At 53.4% G+C, this 22,798-nt stretch overlaps 1 protein-coding gene across 1 annotated transcript; it reads left to right on the forward strand.

Moving 5' to 3' along the window:
• LOC135999334 (olfactory receptor 14J1-like) lies at positions 1-21,085 on the forward strand (the record flags this gene model as incomplete). Its single annotated transcript, XM_065652894.1, has 10 exons — positions 1-462; positions 16,998-17,005; positions 17,056-17,063; positions 17,229-17,293; positions 18,041-18,099; positions 19,268-19,319; positions 19,568-19,622; positions 19,822-19,899; positions 19,989-20,026; positions 21,065-21,085. Coding segments are annotated over 10 exons (846 nt in total), but the record flags the coding sequence as incomplete, so codon positions are not given.
• Between the last annotated feature and the right edge of the window lie 1,713 nt (positions 21,086-22,798).

The following is a 22,798-nucleotide window of genomic DNA, read 5'->3' on the forward strand; positions in this document are numbered from 1 at the left end:
CTGCACTACGGGACCCTCCTGGGCAGCAGAGCTTGTGTCCACATGGCAGCAGCTGCCTGGGCCACTGGGTTTCTCAATGCTCTGCTGCACACGGCCAATACATTTTCACTGCCACTGTGCAAGGGCAATGCTGTGGAGCAGTTCTTCTGTGAAATCCCCCAGATCCTCAAGCTCTCCTGCTCACAGTCCTACTTTAGGGAAGCTGGGCTTATTTTGGTTAGTCTCTGTTTATCATTTGGGTGTTTTGTGTTCATCGTGGTGTCCTACGTGCAGATCTTGAGGGCTGTTCTGAGGATCCCCTCTGAGCAGGGACGGCACAAAGCCTTTGCCACGTGCCTCCCTCACCTGGCCGTGGTCTCCCTGTTTGTCATCACTGCCATGTTTGCCTATCTGAAACCCCCCTCCATCTCCTCCCCATCCCTGGACCTGGTGGTGTCTGTTCTGTACTCAGTGGTTCCTCCAGCAGTGAACCCCCTCATCTACAGCATGAGGAATCAGGAGCTCAAGGATGCCCTGTGGAAACTGATGACTGGATTTCTTCTGAAGCTATAAACTGTCTCTGTCTTCTTCTACATACGAGTTATAGTCTAACTCATTGCAGGTTCATCCTGTGTGCAGTATTTTTTGTCTCTAGTTGTGTTTTTCTCTTATGATAATACTGTAATTCCATTTTTAGTTCACTGCCTGCTTTTCTTTTCTCACTGAGTGTCTGTGTCCATGAGGAATCATGCTCCCTGTGTTTAAGCAAAATAAAGGGCTCCCCAGCAAAGTGTTTTCTGCTGACATCCGAACTCCAAGACCTTTTTCAAGCTGCAGGGACAGTTCCTGTGTGCATGGGTGGAAGGGGAAAGAGCTCTCGCTTGGCAGCCCTGCCAGGGAGCACCAGCGCTTGGCCTTCCAGAGCTGTTCTCGTTCCACTCCCACACTCTCCTTCTCATCCCTTGTGTTGGTGCAAGGCCTGAGTGCTCTGGCAGCCTGGTCACCGTCCTGCTGTGTGTCAGTCCTGTGAGCGCAGGCAGGGACAGGCAATGGGCACTGCTGTGACAGAGCTGGCCTCAGAACGGCCTTTCCAGAAAGAAAGGTCATCTCCTATGGGCAGGGCCTGAAGGTTTAGCTCTTCTTCCAAGCTTCTCTGCAGAACATGCTGAAGTGACATGCAGATGCAAACACCAGGGTACAGCTGCACAGTGTGTGTGTGCAGGGCTGGGCACACAGCAGTGTCCTCTCACAGCCAGGCCTCCTGCCAGAGACCTGCAGGACCAGCAGAGCAGGGGCTGGGCTGTGCCCCTGTGCACTGGACACCCCATGGAAGCTGTCCCAGGGCATCGTCATGGACTGGCCCCTCACAACCACCTTTTCCAGCCTCTCACCACAGCTCAGAGTTCTTTGTCCCTCCATGGAATTACACTGAATGAGTATTTCAGCTGTTCATGTTTGCATTGTTCAGATGAGATGTGAGCATGCACATCATGTACGAGAGGTGACATGAACCCGAGTCAGCACAAACACCATCAGCTATTCCTTGGGGTTCCATGAAGGCCTGTGAGACAGACAGTTTATTGAGGTCACATCATGTTGGGACTAATATCCCATAGGAAAGCACCAGAATGCAGCACTGTGATGTGCTTCCTTGTACCAATGTCCGTTCCTAATGATGAGGGACATCAAAGATGAACGCAGAACATGGAGACACACCATGGGGCTGAGGTGCCTCCCATCCTTTGGGAACAGGAACAGGAGCACAGAGAGACACTGTGACTCCTGCTTCTGCGTGTAAAAGGGAAAGTGTCCAACCCTGAATATCTCAATGTGTTTTATGAGTCCACGAGGACAGCTCAGATGTGGACACCTGACAGAACCTGACATTTCTGTGTGTGACTCCAGGGACAAACGCCAGTGGCCTGGTGAGATTCATCTCAGCTCCCTTGGACAGGCTCATCTCAAGTGTCCCTATTTGCTACATCACCTTTGCCATCTCCATCACATGCTGTTCTACACAGTCCTACACCTGCCCCTCTTTCCCTGTGGGAACTTCTGGATTGTGGTCTCAAAAGTGACAGAGTAACCAGAGAGGTTCAGAGGTCCCTCAGAAAGGCAGACGTCAAACCCATCTTCAAGAATGGCAGGAAGGAGAACTGGGAGAATTACAGGCTGCTAAGCCTACGTCTGTCCCTGGGAGGGGGACGGGTCACATTCTTGTAGGACAAGGAAGGGATTGCTGAACCCAAAGTGGCAGGGGAAAGAAAGGCCTGTTGTGTACATGGAGCTTTGCAAGGCTCCAGACATGGTCTCCTGTGGTGGCCTTAGAGAAGATTGGTGAGATCTGGGATGAAGATGTGGATGTTATGATGGGTGGGAAGGTGGCTGGATGACCAAGCCCAAATATCATCAGTGGTACAAAGTCCTGTATTTAGCCAGTTTCTAGCGGCATCCCTCAGTGATGAGTACTTGGGCCAACTCTGTTGAACGTCTTTATTCTCCCCGTGCATCATGTCACGGAGCACATTTTCAGCTCCTTTGTGGATGATGCAAAGCTGGGCCTAGAACAACCTCACCTGGTTGGCCCTGCCTTGAGCAGGAGAGTCAGACAAGATGATGTTCAGGGCTCTCTTCAAACCTGAGTTATTCTATGATTCAACGAACCTTTACCTTGGAGAGGTGTTTGAAGACAGAATAAGTAGTCCTTACCAGTTAAAAGAATGAATCCTGCCTGCAATTGCTAACCTAAGCTATCTAAATCCTCTCAGTTTTGGTCAGTCTGCTCCTCTAACAAAGATAAAAGTGACTTTTAAAAACACCTAATCAGAACCTGCAAAGAACACTGTCCTTGCAGTGCAGACACTCTGGAGCCCGCACTATTAGTTGAGTCTTGTTTTAACATCTATCACAAGACTGTTACATCAAGTGTCCTTTAGCTGAACTTTTCTTGTTATACACTCATTATAATAGTAAAATACACATCGCTAGGATGGGAGACCCAGGCTCAGCCCGGGTCCCTTCCTCAATAAGTCTGCGTAGTGGTAAAACGACTCTGTAACCAATATGCCATTGTGTAATCACTTGGCTCTTTAGGACTGCATGAGGGTCTGAATGTAGGGATAAGATTTTGTATGTAATGGCTATTCCATCTCTGTCCGATGTGCTGGTTTCATTCCAGCATCCAGACTTGCACAACTCTGTAATAAACAATATCTCATCTCTGGGTGTGGGATTGGCTTTGCACTTTGGGTAGCAAATTCGCAATTAGCAACCAGGAAGAAGGAAAAAAAAAATAGAAGAGGCAGGAAAGGACATAGAAAAGGTGTCAACATTTCACAGTCCTGTAAAGAATGCTTCTCCACTCAGATCTTTAGTAGGAAATAGATTTGATCAATTTGATAACACAAGCATACTTTTATCTAGTCAGGTTGTGGCCCATAAGGAGGGTGATGGATGGGTATGGGATTATGAGATCACTTGTGTCTAGGAAACTCATAACTGAGTTCAGAGACTTTGGCTGTGAAGGGGAGAGTGAGGTCAGTTCTGTCTCTGGAGGTGACAGCCCAGTAGTAGGAACAGAGCTGGGAAGGTATCTCTGCCTACGTACCCACAGGCCCTACCCAGGAAGAGGCCTTGGAGACATGTTGTCATGTCCATTCTGCCTGAGACCATGACGGGTCAGCAGCAGGAACATGGTCGTGTCTATCAGAGAAGCTGAAAGGTCAGCAGCACTCATGGGATTTAGAAGATCATGGTGAGGTGACTTCTCTCTGGCCAAGTAAAAGACAATGAGAAGCCTAATGGGTTGGGTTCCCTGCATGAAGAGCAGTTTCTGAGATGGTCGAGCTTTCCTTGATAGAGCAAAAAAGCAGGAGAGAGAAAAAAATAATCATAAAATGCAACTTGAAAGGTGAGGACAGGATACCAGGAGGAAGAAATGTCACTGGAAGGGCAGTGCTGTGGTGCAAGAGGTCACCCAGAGGGAGCTGGATCAGCCCATGGTTTGTGTTCCAAAGAACAGCCAGTGAGGGTGCAGACACATCAGGGAAGGGACAGAAATGCTGGGGTGAGAGCAGGTGGGGAAGCAGATGGGTGTCTGCAGCCTGCAGGGAAACAGGGGCCGGTGTAGGACCGTGCAGAACAGCCTGTGATGGAGATGGCAAAGGGCGCTGGTGAGGCTGGAAGGGACCAACAGAACCCAGGTCTCTGTCCCCTTGGCCATGGCAGTTGTCTCTACCACTGAGGCCCAGGAGAAGACATGTTGTCCTCACGGCACTGGGGCCTCGTTGCCTCCTTGCAGCCCCATGGGGAAGCTGGAAGTTGTTGTACCAGTGTTGTCCTTCCCTCGGCCTTGCACACCCACATCCCACGGTCCCAGGAAGAGCCCTGAGCCATGTGTGAGGGGCAGGATCCCCCTTCCCATTGCCTGGAGGTCATGGCTTCTCCTTTCTGCTGCAGAAAGCAAGCCAAGCAAACTCCCCCTGAGAGTTACATCACTTTTCTTTACATCAGATTCTCCACTGAAGTTTGCACCTGGTTGTTACAACTTTTCTGCACTTGCCATACATGACGCCCATCTACAGGAAGGGCCGGAAGGAGGATCTGGAGACCTACAGATCTGTCAGTCTGACCTCCGTGCTGGGGAAGGTCGTGGAGCAGATGATCTTGGCTAACATCACACAGCACTTACAAGAGAACCATGTGATCAGGCCCAGTCAAAATGGGTTTGTGAAAGGCAGGTCCTGTTTGACCAACCTGATTTCCTACTACAACAAGGTGACCCAACTAGTAGAGGAGGGAAAGACTGTGGATGTTGTGCACTTAGACTTCAGTAAAGCCTTTGACACCGTATCCCACAGCATCTCCTGGAGAAGCTGCAGCTCATGGCCTGGATGGTGTATCTGTGATGAATAAAGAACTGGCTGGAGGGCCGGGCCCAAAGAGTTGTGGTGAATGGAGCCAAATCCAGTTGTCTAGTCACAAGTGGTGTCCCCGGGGCTCAGTATTGGGGCCAGTTCTGTTTAATGTCTTTATCAATTATCTGGATGAGGGGATTGAGTGCACCCTTAGTAAGTTTGCAGATGACACCAAGGAAGGCCACACAGAGGGATCTGGACTGGCTGGATCACTGGGCTGAGGCCAGTTGTCTGAGGTTTAACCAGACCAAGTGCCAGGTCCTGTACTTGGGTCACAACAACCCCAGGCAGCGCTACAGGCTCGGGGAAGAGTGGCTGGAAAGCTGCGTGGCAGAGTGACATGGGGGTGTTGACTGACAGCAACTGAACATGAGCCAGCATGTGCCCAGGTGGCTAAAAAGGCCACCAACAGCATCATGGCTTGTATCAGGAATAGTGTGGCCAGCAGGACTAGAGAAGTGATTGTGCCACTGTACTTGGAACCGGTGAGGCAGCACCTTGAATCCTGTGTTCTGTTTTGGGCCTCTCGTCATAAGAAGGATATTGAAATACCAGACAGAGTGCAGAGGAGGCAACGAATCTGGTGAGGGGCTGGAGCACAAGTGTGGTGGGAGTGGCTGAAGGAGCTGGGGCTGTTCAGCCTGGAGAACAGGAGGCTGAGGGGAGACCTCGCTGTCTGCAACTGCCCGAAAGGAGGTTGGAGCATGGAGGGTGTTGGTCTTTTCTCCCAAGTAACAAGTGATAGGACAAGAGAAAATGACGCCAAGTTGTGCCAGGGAAGGTTCAGATTGGATATTAGGAAAAAATTCTTCCTGGAAAGGGTTGTTGGGCATTGGAACAAGCTACCTAGGGCAGTGTGGAGTCGCTATCCCTAGAAGGGTTTAAAAGGCATTTAGACGAGCTTCTTAGGGACATGATTTAGTGCTAGAGTTAGGTTATGGTTGGACTCAATGATCCTGAGGGTCTCTTCCAACTGAAATGATTCTATGATTCTATGATATAACTAGAAAACTCTTCTCACTTCTTCTCAGTGCTCTTTACATACCTGCCTCTTTACCTACAGTCCCGAAACTTATCTAATTAAGTGCACAAGTCTTGAATACTAGTTGCAAATGACAAAAGTGACATGGCTCTATCAGTCTTGTCTGATACCTGCCAGTCCCAGGCAAACACCTCAGGTACACAGGGGCCTCTCGAGATTTGCCCTGGGTGCTTATAGTGAGACCATGGAGCTCAGCCCGAAAACCTGAGAACACCCCTCAAAACTGAAAAACCAAACCAAACCACCACCATGCTCACATCTCCCCTCAGTGCACACCTGGACTTCTGATCTAGTCATCTGGTGTCCTTCCATGGGGGTAGAGCAAGCTCTCTGAGCCCTGGTGAGAGGACAATGATCAAAATGGTGTGGTGGCTGCAAGAGGCAACAGCCCCAAGCTGGCACCCGGCAGCATGACAGACTGTTTCCATGTCTCTCTTGCACACACACTGTGTCCTGCTCTTCTCCTGGGACATCCCACCTCTCCGCAAAACCTTTCCCTAGGGAGAGCACACCTGCACTGGCCCGGCTGCCATTCCTGCACCCTGTCCCCACGCTCCCCACAGCCCCCGAGCTGGGGGTTTGCTCTGTAGATCAAGTGGGCTGTGGTGCCCGGGCTGTGGTGACTCTGCGGGGCCGTACTGGCCAGACTGGGAGGCAGCCCCAGCTGATGGTGGTCACTGCCACTGCCCGCGTCCCACACAAACTCTTGGGTGGCCACGGAGGGTGCTCAGAGGGACCTGAGTCTTATTCACCATGTGCGTGGGTGCTGGCCACCAGCAAGCAACTGCTGAACAACCAGCCCGAAGTCCCTCGAAAGCCACACTGGGACCCTGATCCCATCACACTGAGCCCACAGAGAAACACGCAAAACAATGAGCCCCTTGAGAGTCTGTTCCTTAGGCCTGTTCTTTAAAACAACTCTGGAAGAAGATCTAAACCTTCGGGCACTGTGCTAAGGAGATCCCCTTGCTGCTGGAGATGCTGTTCCGAGGCCAGCTCTGTCACACAAGTGCCCATTGCCTGTCCTGGTCACAGGACCGACACACAGGTCGACTGTGACCAAGCCCTGGGAGCCCTCAGGCCTTGCAGCAGCACAAGGGCTGAGAAGGAGAGTGGGGAAGTGGAAAGAGAAGGACTCTGGGAAGAGCAAGGCTGGTGCTCCCTGGCAGAGCTGCTCTGCTGGGACTGTTTCCTCCATCTTTGCCCACAGACACCTTGTGTTGAGCTTCACAAAGGTTGCAGAGGAAAGATCTCAGACAAACTGTTCACTGCAGGGTCATTTATTTCGTTTAAATACACAGAGAGCACAACTTCTCATTTACAAGGTCTTTCACTTGAACTATAAAGGTGGACAGATAATTAGAAGTGGGATGAATAATAACATATCTTTGTGGGCAGTATTATCATAGTTAAAAAAGCAAAACCAAACAAGCCTTCCCCTAACTCCAAAAAGTGATCTACAACTATGAAATATAAAAAAGACAGGTTGGACCTGTCATGAGTTATGTCATGAGTGATATGCAGAAGAAAAGAAGTTTAATGCCTTTGAAAATTATCCAGCCATCAGTTTCCTCAGGGCATCCTTGAGCTCCTGGTTCCTCATGCTGTAGATGAGGGGGTTCACTGCTGGAGGCACCACTGAGTACAGAACAGACACCACCAGGTCCAGGGATGGGGAGGAGATGGAGGGGGGCTTCAGGTAGGCAAACATGGCAGTGATGATGAACAGAGAGACCACGGCCAGGTGAGGGAGGCACGTGGAAAAGGCTTTGTGCCGTCCCTGCTCAGAGGGGATCCTCAGCACGGCCCTGAAGATCTGCACATAGGACACCACAATGAACACGAAACACAAAAAGAACAAACAGACACCAACAACAATAAGCCCAGATTCCCTGAGGTAGGCATCTGAGCAGGAGAGCTTGAGGATCTGGGGGATTTCACAGAAGAACTGGTGCAGGGCATTGCCCTTGCACAGTGGCAGTGAAAATGTATTGGCCGTTTGCAGCAGAGCATTGAGAAACCCACTGGCCCAGGCAGCTGCTGCCATGTGGACACAAGCTCTGCTGCCCAGGAGGGTCCCGTAGTGCAGGGGTTTGCAGATGGCAACATAGCGGTCGTAGGACATGATGGTGAGCATAGAATACTCTGCTACTATCAAGAAGGCAAACGAAAAGAGCTGTGCAGCACATCCCGAGTATGAGATGGCCCTGGTGTCCCACAGAGAGTTGGCCATGGATTTGGGCACAGTGATGGAGATACAGCCCATGTCGAGGAGGGCGAGGTTGAGCAGGAAGAAGTACATGGGGGTGTGGAGGTGCTGGTCACAGGCTATGGTGGTGATGATGAGGCCGTTGCCCAGGAGGGCAGCCAGGTAGATGCCCAGGAAGAGCCAGAAGTGCAAGAGCTGCAGCTCCCGTGTGTCTGTGAACGCCAGGAGGAGGAACTGGTTGATGCAGCTGCTGTTGGACATTTGCTGCCTGTGGGCATGAGGACCTGTGCAAGGAGGAAAAGACAGTGACGGTTTAGATGAGACTTGTCTGGGAAAAACCAAAGCCATTTCCCACAGACCCTCCCACAAAGAGAAGCTTTTCTTTCAGAGGAGAACATCCTGGCTGGAGTCCTGGTCAGTGTTTGATGAGTGTGCAATGAAGAGCAGGGTCTCTGCCCAGGGGCTCTTGAGGGGTCAGCCTGACCCTGTGTGATGGGTGGGGCAGGGGCCAGTCCTGGGGTTCAGCTTTGTCAGATGGAACCGCTCCTGCTGCAGAAGGGACTGTCAGCATCTGTACCCGCAGGGCTGAGGAACTGAGTTTGAGAGGTTTGGCGTTTCTACAGCTCCTTCTCCCCTCCCACCCTGGGGAGTGTTCTTGGATGTTAGAAACCCTCAGCATTTCTGCTGCACTCAGGGAGAACAAAGAGAGTCCTGCGAGACCAGAGGATGCCTGTGGGTCAGTGCAGAGTGAGGGCAGCTGCTCTGTCCCTCTGTCTTGCTGCAGCTGCCCTGGGCTGGCACCTTTCTGAGATGGAGGCTGATCACACTGCCATGTTACCCTGAAAAGCCACCAGGCACTGCTGAGAGCAGAGGGATCCACCTCAGACCATGACATGTCTCACCCTTTCCTAATGTCTCAGCATCCCATGTTTAGCCAAGAAACTGCTCATCTCACAAATCCAACAGCATTCTCTCTGTCACAGCATCTCTGTGCTCCTCCATGGGGCTTTCACATAACAAACAGATGCTGTAGGACAGGTTTGCATCCTGGAGGGTAGTTCAAAGCTTCTAAGGAAACTCCCAGGAGATATCCAAGTGTCCTAATGATGGCATTTGATTAAAGGAGACTCAGCTCATTCCCCAGCCCCACACACTGCATTGCCCACAGCCACACAGCTCAGAGCAAAGCTGGGACACGTGTTCCCATGGACACAGCTGCAGGAAAGGACCCACAAGATCAGGCTGTGACTCTGCAGCTGAAACTCCCATCCCCAGAGAGCCTGACAGCAAGAACCAGATCACACCAACAGTGACCCAGAGCAGTGGAGCAAGAAGGAAACTGTGGTGAGGGTGGGTGTGAGAGAGGCCAGGGCAGAGGCAGCCGGGCACTCAGACAGCATCACCCTTCCCCAGCTGTGCAGCCACCTCCCACACACCAGCATTGCCGGGCAGCTGCTCTCAGCCCCTGTGCTCTGCAGAGGGAACTGGAGCTCTGGCTGCACAGGAGCTGCTTCATGCCTTGGAGCCCCCAGCCCTGAGGACAGAGGCTTTGCTGGGTGGGAGAGGAGGCGAGGGGGCTGCTCACAGGAGGGATCTGCACTGCAGGGGATCATACGGAGTTTTCTGTCTTCTCTCTCTGATAACAATTCTGAGTTTAGTTTCCTCTCATTTCTGATCATTTCCCTGCTGCCTGGAGATTTTCCCCCTGGGAACCGTTTCCCTGCCCATGTCTCTTCCCTGTCAGTGCTCACAGACCATCCCACCCTCTGTGCCCTCACCCTGGCCCTACAGATCCTGCCTGTTCACAGGGCACTGCCTGGGGGCATCTTCCTGTTTGCAGACTGGGAAAAAGGACAGGTCAGACTAAGACTGACGGGTACAGCCAATGTGATGCTGGTGCTGTGCAGAGGCAGAGCAGCAGCTGAAGGGATGTTATGAGGCTTCTGGCAGATGTACTGATGACTCTGAGTTGCAGTTCAGGAGTCTCAGTGACTTGTTTAAGCATGAGAGCTCATCTTCATTTTATCCTTTCCTGCACCCCACAACCCTTCGGATAGGAAACTGAAAAGGCAGGCTCAGGAAAGCTCCCTATCTCTCTGGTAATCCTTGCATTGATCTTCTGCTTGAGGCATCCACTTGGAAAAATCCTGGGGGTGATCTGCAGCGGTGAAAGAGCCCTGACCCACACAGCACCCCCTTAACAGCAGAAGCACCTTTCCTGCCTTGACACAGGTCTCTCCTTCCCTCCACAGCTTCTCCCCACAGCACCGTGGGGATCTCCCCGGGCAGGCTGAGCGCTGACCCTGGCAGGCGGCAGAGTCCCTGCCCCGGCACAGCCCTGGGGTGCAGGGACCCTGCTCTGCAGGACAGCCCTGGGCACCCTTGGCTGCAAAACCATCTGCTTTGATTTTCAAAATAGCTGAAGAAGAGTCCCCTCCATAGCGATCCCACAAGCTGTGGCTATTCCAGCTTTAGGACATGCCTCCCGGAGCTACAGCTGCATTGCCCTGCACCCAGAGACTTACCATGGCAAGGGCTGCAAAGAATTCTCCTCCAGTGAGCTCTCAGTTATCCTCCCAATCCTGACCACCTTTAATCTCTCTCTGCCTTGCTCGTCTCCCTGAGATCCCCAGGCAGAGCCCTCAGCCCTGCTGCGCTTTGCAGAGGAGCTGCTCCTGGGCAGAGCTGTCTCTCTGCAGCGCTGCCGCTTGCCATGAGCTCCCTCTGTCCCAGGAGCCCAGCCCAGCTCAGCAGCACAGGAGCAGCCCAAGGCGCTTTAATGACCCGTCTGGTGGCTGTGGTGCTGAGTCAATGAACCTCAGACCCTGGAGGAAGCTGAAGAAACCTCTCAAGAAGTCCAAGTCAGATTCAAACTCCAAAGTTTCTTGTAATGTTAATGGATTCCCCTGAGGAACGCTACTGATGAACCAACCCCAGGGTCTGGTTAGAGAAGAAAACTGGAGGCAGAGATGCCAGGTCAGGACAAGCAAGGTGAAGGTCTCTCTGATGATCAGTAAACCTGGATGTGTTTCATTAACCAAAGGGCCAAGCCCTGACCCCCAGCCCTGAGAAGGCAGATCCTGTCCCTCCCACGTTGCCCAGGGCCCTTCCTGGGACAGTGTGATGTGGGGCTGTGCAAGGCCAAGGGCAGGACTATGGTCCCACACCTCCCAGGTTCCTGGCTGGGGACAAGGAGGCCATGAGGCCCCTGTGCTGTAAGGACAAGGTGTCTCCTCACAGGCATCAGAGCTGGAGACAACAGCCACAGCCAAGGGGAGAAGGAGCTCATGTCTTCTGGGGGCTTTCAGCCTCTTTACATCCCTTGATCATCTCCACGACAGCCTGTCCTATGCTGTGGCATCCCCTTCACCTCTTTCCCTGCAGGCTGGAGACATCCCCCCTGCTGCCCACCTTGCTCTTGTCTGAGCATCTTCCTTCCTTTGCTGATCTCTCTCCATCCTCCCCAGCTGTTCCTTGAAGCACAAAGCCTTGGGCTGATGCAGACTCCCTCTGGGTGACCTGCTCCACCATAGCACTGCCCTTCCACTCACATTCCTTCCTGCTCATGTCCAGCCTGGACCTCCCCAGCTGCACTGTGTGCCATTATTTCTTTCTCATGCTCTTTCTCACTATGAAGAAAACCTCCACCATCTCGGAAACCACCCTTCCAGCACTCTCAGGCTACTCCTACACTGCTGCAGCCTCCCCAGCGCTGCTGGGCCAGAGCAGCCCAGGTCCCTCAGCATCCCACACCATGTGCACAAGGTCCTGACCCCTGCCTTGGCACAGCCCTGCACTCTCCAGTTCCTCCCTGCTTCTCCAAACTGGGAGCCGCACACTGGCACACACCCGTGTGTGTGGGGTCACACCAGTGCTGAACCGAATGGGATGAGAACTCCAGGTGTCTGGGTGCCCACGCTCCTCCTCATGCAGCCCCGTGTGCAGCTGCCTTGGTCATGGTGAGCGTGCGGCACGGGCTTGTGTGGCGGCCCTTGTAGTGCCCAGGCCCTTCTCCTCAGGGTCCCTGCTCAGCGTGTCAGGTCCTGCTCTGTCCTGATGGATGGGGTTATTCTCCTGCCCCAATACAGAACTGGCCGCTTCCCCTTTTGAAACTCAGGAGATTCCTGGTGGTGGAACCCCAAAGTTTCTCCAGGTCTGGACTCTCTCTGTACTGCTGCAGCCGCATTCCCTCCAATTCCAGCCAGGGCAGGGACCGCTCGCCCGGGGAGCCCCCGGTGCCCCCTAAAGAAAAGGGGCCTCAGCCTCCAGGACTCTCCTGAGCCCAGAAAGAGGCCACTAAAATGGCAGCAGTAGCAGGGTTCCATCCAGAGTTTATTCAAGAAAAAGGAAATAACTTCCAATTTCCCTAGCACAGTCTTTCAGTGCTGCTTTCTCCTCCTTATGCTGGTGCCTCTCCCTGACTGCTGTGCCCCACTTTCGGTGGCACCAGATTGTTGGGGGGCATGGCCATGTGCCCCCACAGGCTTTGTCATTGGTGCCCTCACTCACAAGGGAAAACCCATCTGGTCACTCCCCACATAAAGGAGCTCCATACATCCAAGCAACTTCTTCACTCTGAGGGAATCCCACTGCTGACCCTTCCAGCCCGTCTCTCCTGAAAAGCCTGTACCCAGCCAGTGCAGCACCCCAAGCTGTGTGACTTGTCCCACCACGCCTGGCGGTGACTCCATGGGTGTCAAACAGCACAGGCTGCAGCTTGTCCTGGCTGTGCCCTTGGCTCAGGGCATCAGTGCACAGTTGGGCTGTGGCAGCTCAGCTGTAGCACCCGGCCAAGCTCTGAGAGGCTTAGGGAAATCTGGTTGGTCTCAAGAATCCAGGTCCCCATGTGTGCAAAGGTTTGACTTCAGAGCAGAGCAATGTCACAGTGCTTGGCAGATGGAAAGTTAGGGCTGAAATGGGGCAACAGGAGAGTGAGCAAGCCCTGCTATCCCCAAGGCCAGAGAGAAACAGGGCTGGCAATGACAGACCTGGAAGGAAACGTGTGTTTTGTCAGTGGCGTCTCTGCTGCCCCTGAGGTACTTGGGCAGACGTGTCACTGATCTCTAGGAATGACAAGGTGCTGCTGACAGGCCCAAGGTGACAACGGTTTGTCTGTTCCTTGATTGTGTTATCAAGGGGGTGAGAACAGGGTGGTGAAAAGAAAAAAAGGAGATTTGGAAGTGTAGCTATACGCATGGATACCACGGTGTGAAGCGCTTCCTATTCATGGGCTGCCCTACATCTACTGGATAGAGAAGGGACAGATCTTGCGATGCTTCAGAGGTGGGAATGAGTTTCTTGCACAAAGGCACCGAATCTGTCTGCAGTGCTGTCTGGGGTGTCTGTCCCACACTCACTGTGGATGGGGATGGCTGCCCTGGACAGGACCATCGCTGTCCCTGCCCAATGCATGTCCAATGCACCTCACGTAACACTGCAGGCCTGTAACTGGCATTAAAGGGAATAACCGCCCTGAATTTGATTTGTCAATAGAATTATAGAATAATTTCAGCTGGAAGAGACCCTCAGGGTCATCGAGTCCAACCATAACCTAACCTAACTCTAGCACTAACCCATGTCCCTAAGAAACCCAATTAAATGTCTTTTAAACACCTGCAGGAATGGTGACTCCAGCACTTCCCTGGGCAGCCTGTTCCACTGCTTCACAACTTTTTCCATGAAGAAATGTCTCCTAATATCCAACCTGAACCTTCCCTGGCACAACTTGAGACCATTTCCTCTCGTCCTATCACTTGCTGCTTGTTAGAAGAGACCAACACCCTCCATGCTACAACCTCCTGTCAGGTAGTGGTTGAGACCGATAAGGTCTCCCCTCAGTCTCTTTTCTTGCAGGTAAAGACCCTCATGTCCCTCGGCTGCTCCTCATAAGACTTGTGCTCCAGGCCTGTCACAGTCCATTTGGTGTTGGGCTCATGATGGTTCGTTTACCTTGATCTCAAAGCGCAAAATTAAGGCAACCAAAATGGCAAGGGGTTCTAATTCAATCATCAGTGTTACTTTATTGTTTTGCCCGTAAAGTGGCACTCGATAGAGAGAGTGGAGAAAAAGGAAAGAAATATGGGGCCACCCCTGCCCTGCCCCCGCTGCTTCTGTGCCCCCCAGTGCCTCGAGTTCCACACACTCAAGAGCCTCCATGAGCTCCCGTGATCCCCCCCCCAGCACCCTAGGGACCCCTGGCCCCCCCCGGCACCCTGTGCTTGGTGACCCCCAACCCCCCCACGCCCCTTTGCCCTTCAGCCCCTCCTCCGTAATTTATTTCCTGTTGCCCCCCCTGGGGTGTGTGGGACTGGGGGGACCGTGGGGCCGTGGGTTTTGTCTTGGGGGGGGTCACCCCTTGGGCCTCCCATTGCGTTAAAATGATGGATTTTACCGCTATCTCTGCTCTCCGGGAGGGGCTGGGGGCGGGTCGCCGTTTGGGGACACAGCTCCACCCCCAGTGCTGAATGCGGGGGCTCGGGGGGGCTATGGGCAGAGTCTATTGGGGGTGGGGGACCCCTCTCCATGGGAGCCAAGGACACAGCGGGGACCCCCCGGGGACACTGAGGGGACCTCCAGAGATCCTCCCCCAGGACACCGAGGGGACCGCCCTGGGAATCACGAAAGCGCCTGGATCTGAGTAGGGGCGTCGCCTCCAGAGCCCCCCAAATGCCGTGGGGACCCCCCGGCCCCTTCCCCAGCACCCACGAGCTGCCGTGACCCCCCCAAGGAGCCCCCAACGCCCCCGGGCTGGTGTCAGGCCATCACCTGCCCCCCCCTTTTTGTGCACCCCCAAATGGGAGTAAGGGGGTTCCCGCCTCCCATCCCCCAAGGGTTGTCCTGGTCCCCGGGGCTGGGGGGGCTCTAGGACCCAAAGGGGAACCCGGACCGAGCCCCGGCTTGGAGACCATGCCCCTGGGCCCGACAGATCCCGAGAGAAACCGACAGAAACCGGCAAAGCCCGATAGAGCACGACAGAGCCCAATAAGGGCCAACAGAGCCTGACAGGGCCCGACAAAGCCTGATAAAGCCCGACAGAGCCCAACAAAGTCCGATAGAGCTTGACAGAGTCTGTCAAAGCCCGACAAAATCTGACAGAGCCTGAGAACGTCCAACAGAGCCTGACAGAGCCCGTCAAAGCCCGATAAAGACCGACAGAGGTCGACAGGGCCCGACAGAGCCCGGCTGAGCCTGACAGATCCCAACAAGGCGCAACAGGGCCTGACAAAGCCCGACCGATCTTGGCAGAGCCCAAGAAACCCGAGAGAGCCCGACAGAGCTGAACAGAGCCCAGGAAAGCACCACAGGGCCTGACACAGCCCGACAAAGAGTGACGGAGCCTGCCAAGGCCTGACACAGCCCGACGGAGCCTTCAAGGGCTTGACAGGGCCTGGCAGGTTCGACAGGGCCTGACAGCGCCCGGCCGAGTCTGACAGAGTCTGACGGAGGCCTGTAGGGGAGCCCTGGGGAGGAATGGGGAGCCCTGAGGAACCAAGACACGTTTTGGGGAGCCCTGGGGAGGAATGGGGAGCCCTGAGGAACCAAGACACGTTTTGGGGAGCCCTGGGGAGGAATGGGGAGCCCTGGGGAACCAAGACACGTTTTGGGGAGCCCTGGGGAGGAATGGGGAGCTCTGGGGAACCAAGACACGTTTTGGGGAGCCCTGGGGAGGAATGGGGAGCTCTGGGAACCAAGACACGTTTTGGGGAGCCCTGGGGAGGAATGGGGAGCTCTGGGGAACCAAGACATGTTTTGGGGAGCCCTGGGGAGGAATGGGGAGCCCTGGGGAACCAAGACACGTTTTGGGGAGCTCTGGGGAACCAAGACACGTTTTGGGGAGCCCTGGGGAGGAATGGGGAGCCCTGGGGAACCAAGACACGTTTTGGGGAGCCCTGAGGAACCAAGACACGTTTTGGGGAGCTCTGGGGAGGAATGTGGAGCCCTGGGGAACCAAGACACATTTTGGGGAGCCCTGGGGAGGAATGGGGAGCCCTGGGGAACCAAGACACGGTTTGGGGAGCCCTGGGGAGGAATGGGGAGCCCTGGGGAACCAAGACACATTTTGGGGAGCCCTGGGGAGGAATGGGGAGCCCTGGGGAACCAAGACACGGTTTGGGGAGCCCTGGGGAGGAATGGGGAGCCCTGGGGAACCAAGACACATTTTGGGGAGCCCTGGGGAGGAATGGGGAGCCCTGGGGAACCAAGACACGTTTTGGGGAGCCCTGGGGAGGAATGGGGAGCCCTGGGGAACCAAGACACGTTTTGGGGAGCCCTGGGGAGGAATGGGGAGCCCTGGGGAACCAAGACACATTTTGGGGAGCCCTGAGGAACCAAGGCGAGCCCTGGGGAGAACTTGGCAGCCTCGGGGAATCGATGTGAACCCTGGGGAGGACGGTGGATCTCAGGGGAGCCCCAGGGAGATGAGGCGATAGCTGGGGAGGGTCCAGAGAGCCCTGGAAGATGAGGGGGGTCCTGGGGAGGCAAAGCAAGCCCCGGGTTATTTTTTAGAAGAGATTCTTGTGGAATCTAATTATGCTTTGTCATTCAGTCCTACCCAGAATGTACACCTGGTACAAGTCAGGTAGTATCTGTGGTTTTGCTAGAAATTTAGTGTAATGCAATAGCATCCTAATTTTTTTATCGGAAATTTCAAGACACAATTTTATTAATAATATAGTTATTGTATTTAATTTTCTATCTACATCCTAAAAAAACTAAGTTGAAATCTGTACTCAGTCCCATTGCGGTTGCATAGAGGTAGAAAAGTGCAGGTGCTGTCATTGCCAGTGATGGTCCCGGTGCTTTGGTCCCTTGGTGGGCGGGGCCTGGGTGATTGACCCCGCCCCTTCCCCAGGTGGTTTGGTAAGGATGGTGGGCGGGGCCTGGGGTGATTGACCCCGCCCCTTCCCCAGGTGGTTTGGTAAGGATGGTGGGTGGGGCCTGGGTGATTGACCCCGCCCCTTCCCCAGGTGGTTTGGTTAAGGGTGGTGGGCGGGGCCTGGGGTGATTGACCCCGCCCCTTCCCCAGGTGCTTTGGTCCCTTGGTGGGCGGGGCCTGGGGTGATTGACCCCACCGCTTCCCCAGGTGGTTTGGTAAAGGTGGTGGGTGGGGCCTGGGTGATTGACCCCCCCCCTTCGCCAGGTGATTTGGTAAGGATGGTGGGCGGGGTCCAGGATGATTCTCCCCGCCCCTGCCCCAGGGGATTGTGGGAAGGGGGTGGGCGGGGCCTGGGGTATTTGAGCCCCAGCCCCTGGGCAGAGAGCACATTCTGCTCCAGGGCTGCTTTGGTGCTGGTTCTCTGCTGCTCCTTCAGCAGTGGGCAGCTTTTGAGCTGTTTAATCAGCATGGACAGACGTGTTTGGAGAAGTGGAGGTGTCTGCTAGAGGTAAGAGCTTCAGGAGCAGCAAAGGTTCAACAGCAGCTGTACTAGAAAGTATGTTTGTAACTATGCTTAATTTATTGATTTAATTCTAGGAGCTTTGCATTTTCCCTGAACTTCTGACTGCAATGAAAATGCAGTGTTGTTTTTTGGTTTTACTGCTGTATACCAAGCTGCTGATATAATCTCTTCTCCTAGGACTGATGCTCAGGTTATCTAGTGGGGGTTAGAGTGAGTGTCTCATATCTGTAGATGGAGTTCTAGCATTTCTGAAGGAAGCAGCAGGGCCATAAGGCAGAGTGTCTTTCTGGCTCTGGGGTGGCTCATGGCCTCCCTGATCACCCACAAAACACAGTGTTGTCCCCAGAAGCCTTGCAGTGTGCAGTGGCCCCTGGTGGATCATTTAAATGTACTTCCCAGAACTCAGCCAAGATGAGCAATGGCTAGTGGACTAGTACTGGTAAATATTATCCTGGTGCTCAATAGTGTGCTTGTGATTTTTTTTTTCTTATTGCAGGTGATGAAGGGGAAGGTGGCAACTGCAGGAAGATCCCCGTTAGCCCATGTGGTGTTTTCGTATGTTGAAGATGAATTCAGTCCCTTGGCCCTCTGAAAGATAAGTGGAGGCACGGGGGCTGAGAATTGCAGGGTGGGGGAAGCTAAAGTTCTCAGAGGGGAAAGGGCCGTCCAGGAACAGTCCCCTTTGGGTGGGTAAAGGGCACAGGGAACCTTACAGTGCGATGCCAGCTTGGGCAGGACAGCTCCAGCCTGTGTCTGCGTTGGTGTGTACTTCGGGAAGCCTGTGTTGCGCTGTTCAGATGATCCTGGGGTCTCGTTGTGCCCGAGGGGCACCACAGGCATCTCGGGTGCCGTCCCAGGGTCTGGAATGCCGGTGCCGATTGGCCTAGTGCCAGTTGGGTGCTGGTTTTCTTGTATCAGCAGCCGAAAGCGTAGATGGTTCTTGCGCCTCAGACATTTCTGGTCAGTTGTGTTTCATAGTGTTGTTCCGGGCTGTGTCGGCAGCTCTGCTGTCTACCCATCCAGTCTAATGGACTGGCACTTCAGGATGCTGGGAAGAAGTTCTTAGGTCTTGCAGGACCTTCTTGTGCCAGTGCTGCTGTCTCATAAGGAGCTGTGATGTTCGGCTCCTTTTTGTTTTGGGGTTGCAGTAGAGGCTACTCACCTCACCACTGCCTCCCACCAGTTGTTTTGATTGATGCCATCTCTGGTCTTGGAGTCATTCTCATTGTTGTGCGTTTTTGGTGCTGTTGCAGTTGTGTTGTTTGCAGCATTCTGTGGAGTGTCAGTCTTTGCATGTGCGCGTTTGTCTGGGAGCTGCTCTGGCTGGAGGCGTAGAGTCAGGGGTGGGTGGACTGAGCTCTAGGAGTCCATGGTTAATTTCTTGACACATTAAATTCTGTAGGCAAAGGTTGTACAGTCATCTAGGATGGAGCAGCTGTGGGCAGGGGAGTGGATGGTCCCTTCACCAGTGTTTTAGGGACTTGATTAGAGCTTCAGGTGTTACTTGTGAATAGAAAGCAGACCTGTGGAATGGTCAGGCTGTTGATCAGCACCTGGGTGACTTGTTGAGTGACTTGATTTCAGATGCAGAGGGACAACTTGGCCCAAAAGAGCGACGGAAGAGGCAAGCAGAGCGCTGTAAGCAGGTGGGCCGGTGCGAGGTCTCAGAGAGAAGGTGTGCCGTGTGCCTCTATGTAAGTTTGGTTGTTTCTCTATTTTATAGGTGTGAAGCCAAGAGGAAAGCCGGGTATCAGCACTGCAGCTCCTCGGGCAAGGTGAGCAAGGAGTGCTGGGCTGAAGCAACAATCTCATTTTAGGTCTTGTGTTTGTGGTGCAGGTCTGAGCATCCTTTGCTTGTGTTTTACAGGTGGTAGCTGAACCTCAATGTGGTCAGCAGTGTGGCACTTGAAAGTGACGGAGGCCAGGTGGGCCAGCAGCCAAGGTAAAGGAGTGGGAGATGGGACTGTCTGCGGGCAGGCTGTGCTTTTGGGCAGCATCTGAGCATGTGCCTTTGTTTTAGCAGGTGCTACAGGCAAGCTCGGAGGGGCGAAGCTGCATGCCGACCAGCAGCCACGAAGGTGAGGCAGTGGTTGGTGTTCAGGAGCACAGTAGTGCCTGGTGATTTGGTTCAGCGTTTCCTTCTTGTTTTGCAGGCGCTTTGTGGACCCCTTTGGACTCAGAGGACTGTTTGTGTTGAGCAGGGGTAGGGACGAGGAGCAGTGTGGGGCTGGGGACTTGTGCCAAGCGCTAGACTTCTTTTGTTTCCTGCTGTCTTAGGTGCCACGAGTGACGAGAGTTTCTGCCCGCGCCAATGGCATGAGAGGCTGAATGGAATGCTTGGGAACCTAGGAGGAGGTGGGTGTTGTGGAAGGGGTCGGCATTGACCTCACAATACTTCGTGCTGGCACTGCTTAGTGAGTGTGTGTTTTCTGTTCTTATTGCAGGGGATGGAGGGGAATGCAGCAACTGCAGGAAGATCCCCGTGAGCCCATGTGGTGGTTTCCTCTGTGGATGGATTCAGTCCCTTGGCCCTCTGAAAGCTAAGTGGAGGCGCAGGGGCTGGGAGTTGCACGGGTGGGGTTAAAGTTCTCAGAGGGAAAAGGGCCATCCAGGAACAGTCCCCTTTGGGTGGCTAAAGGGTGCAGGGAACCTTACAGTGCGATGCCAGCTTGGGCAGGGCAGCTCCAGCCTGTGTCTGTGTTGTGTACGTTGGGAAGCCTGTCTTGCACCTTTGAGATGATCCTGGGGTCTCGTTGTGCCCGAGGGGCACCACAGGCATCTCAGGTGCCATCCCGGGGTCTGGAATGCCAGTGCCAATTGGCCTATTGCCAGTTGGGTGCTGGTTTTCTTGTATCAGCAGCCAAAAGCGTAGATGGTTCTTGCGCCTCAGACATTTCTGGTCAGTTGTGGTTTATAGTGTTGTTCCAGGCTGCATTGGCAGCTCTGCCATCTACCCATCCAGTCTAATGGACTGGCACTTCATCCCAGCATCTTGAAGTCTTTAGGTCTTGCAGCAGCTTGTGGTGCCAGTGCTGCCATCTTGTAAGGAGCCGTGATGTTCGGCTCCTTTTTGTTTTGGGGTTGCAGTAGAGGCCTCTTGCCTTACGACTGCCTCCCTGTAGTTTGTTTTGGTGCCATCTGTTGTTGTTGTGCTCCTTGTTGAACGTTTTTGGTGCTGTTGGAGTGGCGGTGTTTGTAGCATACTGTGGAGCGTCAGTCTTTGCAGCATTCTGTGGAGCGTCAGTCTTTGCATGTGTGTGTTTGTCTTGGAGCTGCTCTACCCGGAGGTGTAGAGTCAGGTGTGGGTGGACTGAGCCCTAGGAGTCCGTGGTTAATTTCTTGACTTATTCAATTCCATAGGCAAAGGCTGTACCATCATCCAGGATGGAGTAGCCATGGGCAGGGGGAGTGGACAGTCCCTTCACTGGTGTTTTACAGTGGATACCCAAGATCATTGTTGACTAGCATGGTGTTGTTTCACAGACAGTGTTGTAATTGTGTTGGTTTTTTTTCTTTGTAGGTGACCATGTTGTCAATATGAGTCTTTTAGCTTAAGAAAATGCCTCTGAAGAGTGTATCACTTGCAATTGTAGCCTTTACTTAATGGCAACACAAGCAGCTACAGGCTATGATCGCCACCTGCGAGATAAGGTCTGCAGTACACTTCTGTGAACAAATAGGCTTCATTCAGAGAAAAAGCTACATTCAGGGCTGGCATGAAGCAGCTATGGACTGTAAACGATATCTACAGTTGCGCAAAGTAAAGGCCTGTCCAAGGTCAGTGCAAAGGATCCACTAAGAAGCAAGAAGACTCCAGACTCAACTGTTGCTATTGGATTGAATCATGGTGTGAGGGGTGGGTAAACAGTCTGTAAGGGTATAAATACCCAGGGGTTTTCTATGCTTGGCTGAGACCTCAAAGGCAGCAGCTCGAGTCAGCCCTCCTGCTGTACTGCTCTGTTTGGTTATTTATTGACATGGACTTTGCCTGAGAGTTTGCCTCAAGAGACCAAGGATGCAGACTGCAATCCACCTGACCCCAGGCCCCTGGAGGGGAGTTAAGGACATTGAGGTGCAGAATGATGAAACTCTGAAATCCCAGCTAAGTGACATAAGGAATTGAGTGAGCACATGCAAGCCTTTGGCCATATATAAATATAATCCCTTAGGTGTTTCCCCTACCCTCTGTGTCTCTTAGCCCCAGACTGGATCTACAGCTCATGTCTAAGTTTGCATCCAGCTGCGCCTAGACTCTTCTCTGAGGAGGAGTTGAGAAAGCAAGGGGGTCCATTCTGAACTTTGACTCAATGGGAGGGCCTCCCTTTAGCCTTCGCATTTCCTGTCCATGTAGAAATGACTCTGAATCGTGTCTCACCTGATGAGGCCTGGCATACTTTGTCCATGTAGCAATAGTCACCCTTGCCACCACACTAACATTGCACTGTAAGTGATCTAAAACTGTGCTCAGCTGGGGTGCTGTGAGTCACTCACCTGACAGCAACTGATGTTGGCAGGATGGCAGGTGCTGTCACTGATTACTCATGAAGGCACAGGGTGACTTAGAGTTACACATTGTCAGAGGAAAGAGCTTGTGGTAATTGCCGTGATTGGCAAGCTGTGGTAGAAGAGCTCACTATGCTCAAGAGTCACAGGAAGGATGGAAAGGGAATTAATTGCAAACTGTTAAGTACCTGACTGCAATGCAATTGTCAGGAGAGGAGAATCCTGAACTGAGAAAAGTGAAATCCAAGGGAGGAGATGGGGGCTCTAGGCAGGAGACATCTTGGATCTAGGGATCGGACAGCTCCCTCCAGCGTGGGGAACCTCCCACTAGGACACCCCACTCCAGATGTGACCACACCAGTGCGGAGTCAAGATGGACAATAACTGCCCTTGGCTGGGTGGCCACGCTCCTCCCAGTGCAGCCCAATGTGCTCATGGGCATATTCCTGTTTAGCACCACTGAGAACTGACTGAACAGCCAGGCTCAGAGGGTTGTGACCAGCGGCACAAAGCCCAGCAGGAGGTACCATGAGGAGCACTGAAGGACACCATGTCCCTACCCAACATCTCCTCCCCACAGGTGTCTCTTGGGTCCCTGGAACCACCTCAGTGACAAGGGGGAGAGCACTGCCTGTATGGGCTGGAGGAGATGGGGTCTGGAATGAGGGTCCTGGGGCAGTTTCTCCTGGTTGTTCATGCAGCAACAAGCTGGGCTGGATATTTGGAGAGAGGAACTCTTCCTAAGGGCCTC

Source organism: Caloenas nicobarica, chromosome 28, assembly GCF_036013445.1.
Source record: "Caloenas nicobarica isolate bCalNic1 chromosome 28, bCalNic1.hap1, whole genome shotgun sequence".
NCBI lineage: Eukaryota > Metazoa > Chordata > Aves > Columbiformes > Columbidae > Caloenas > Caloenas nicobarica.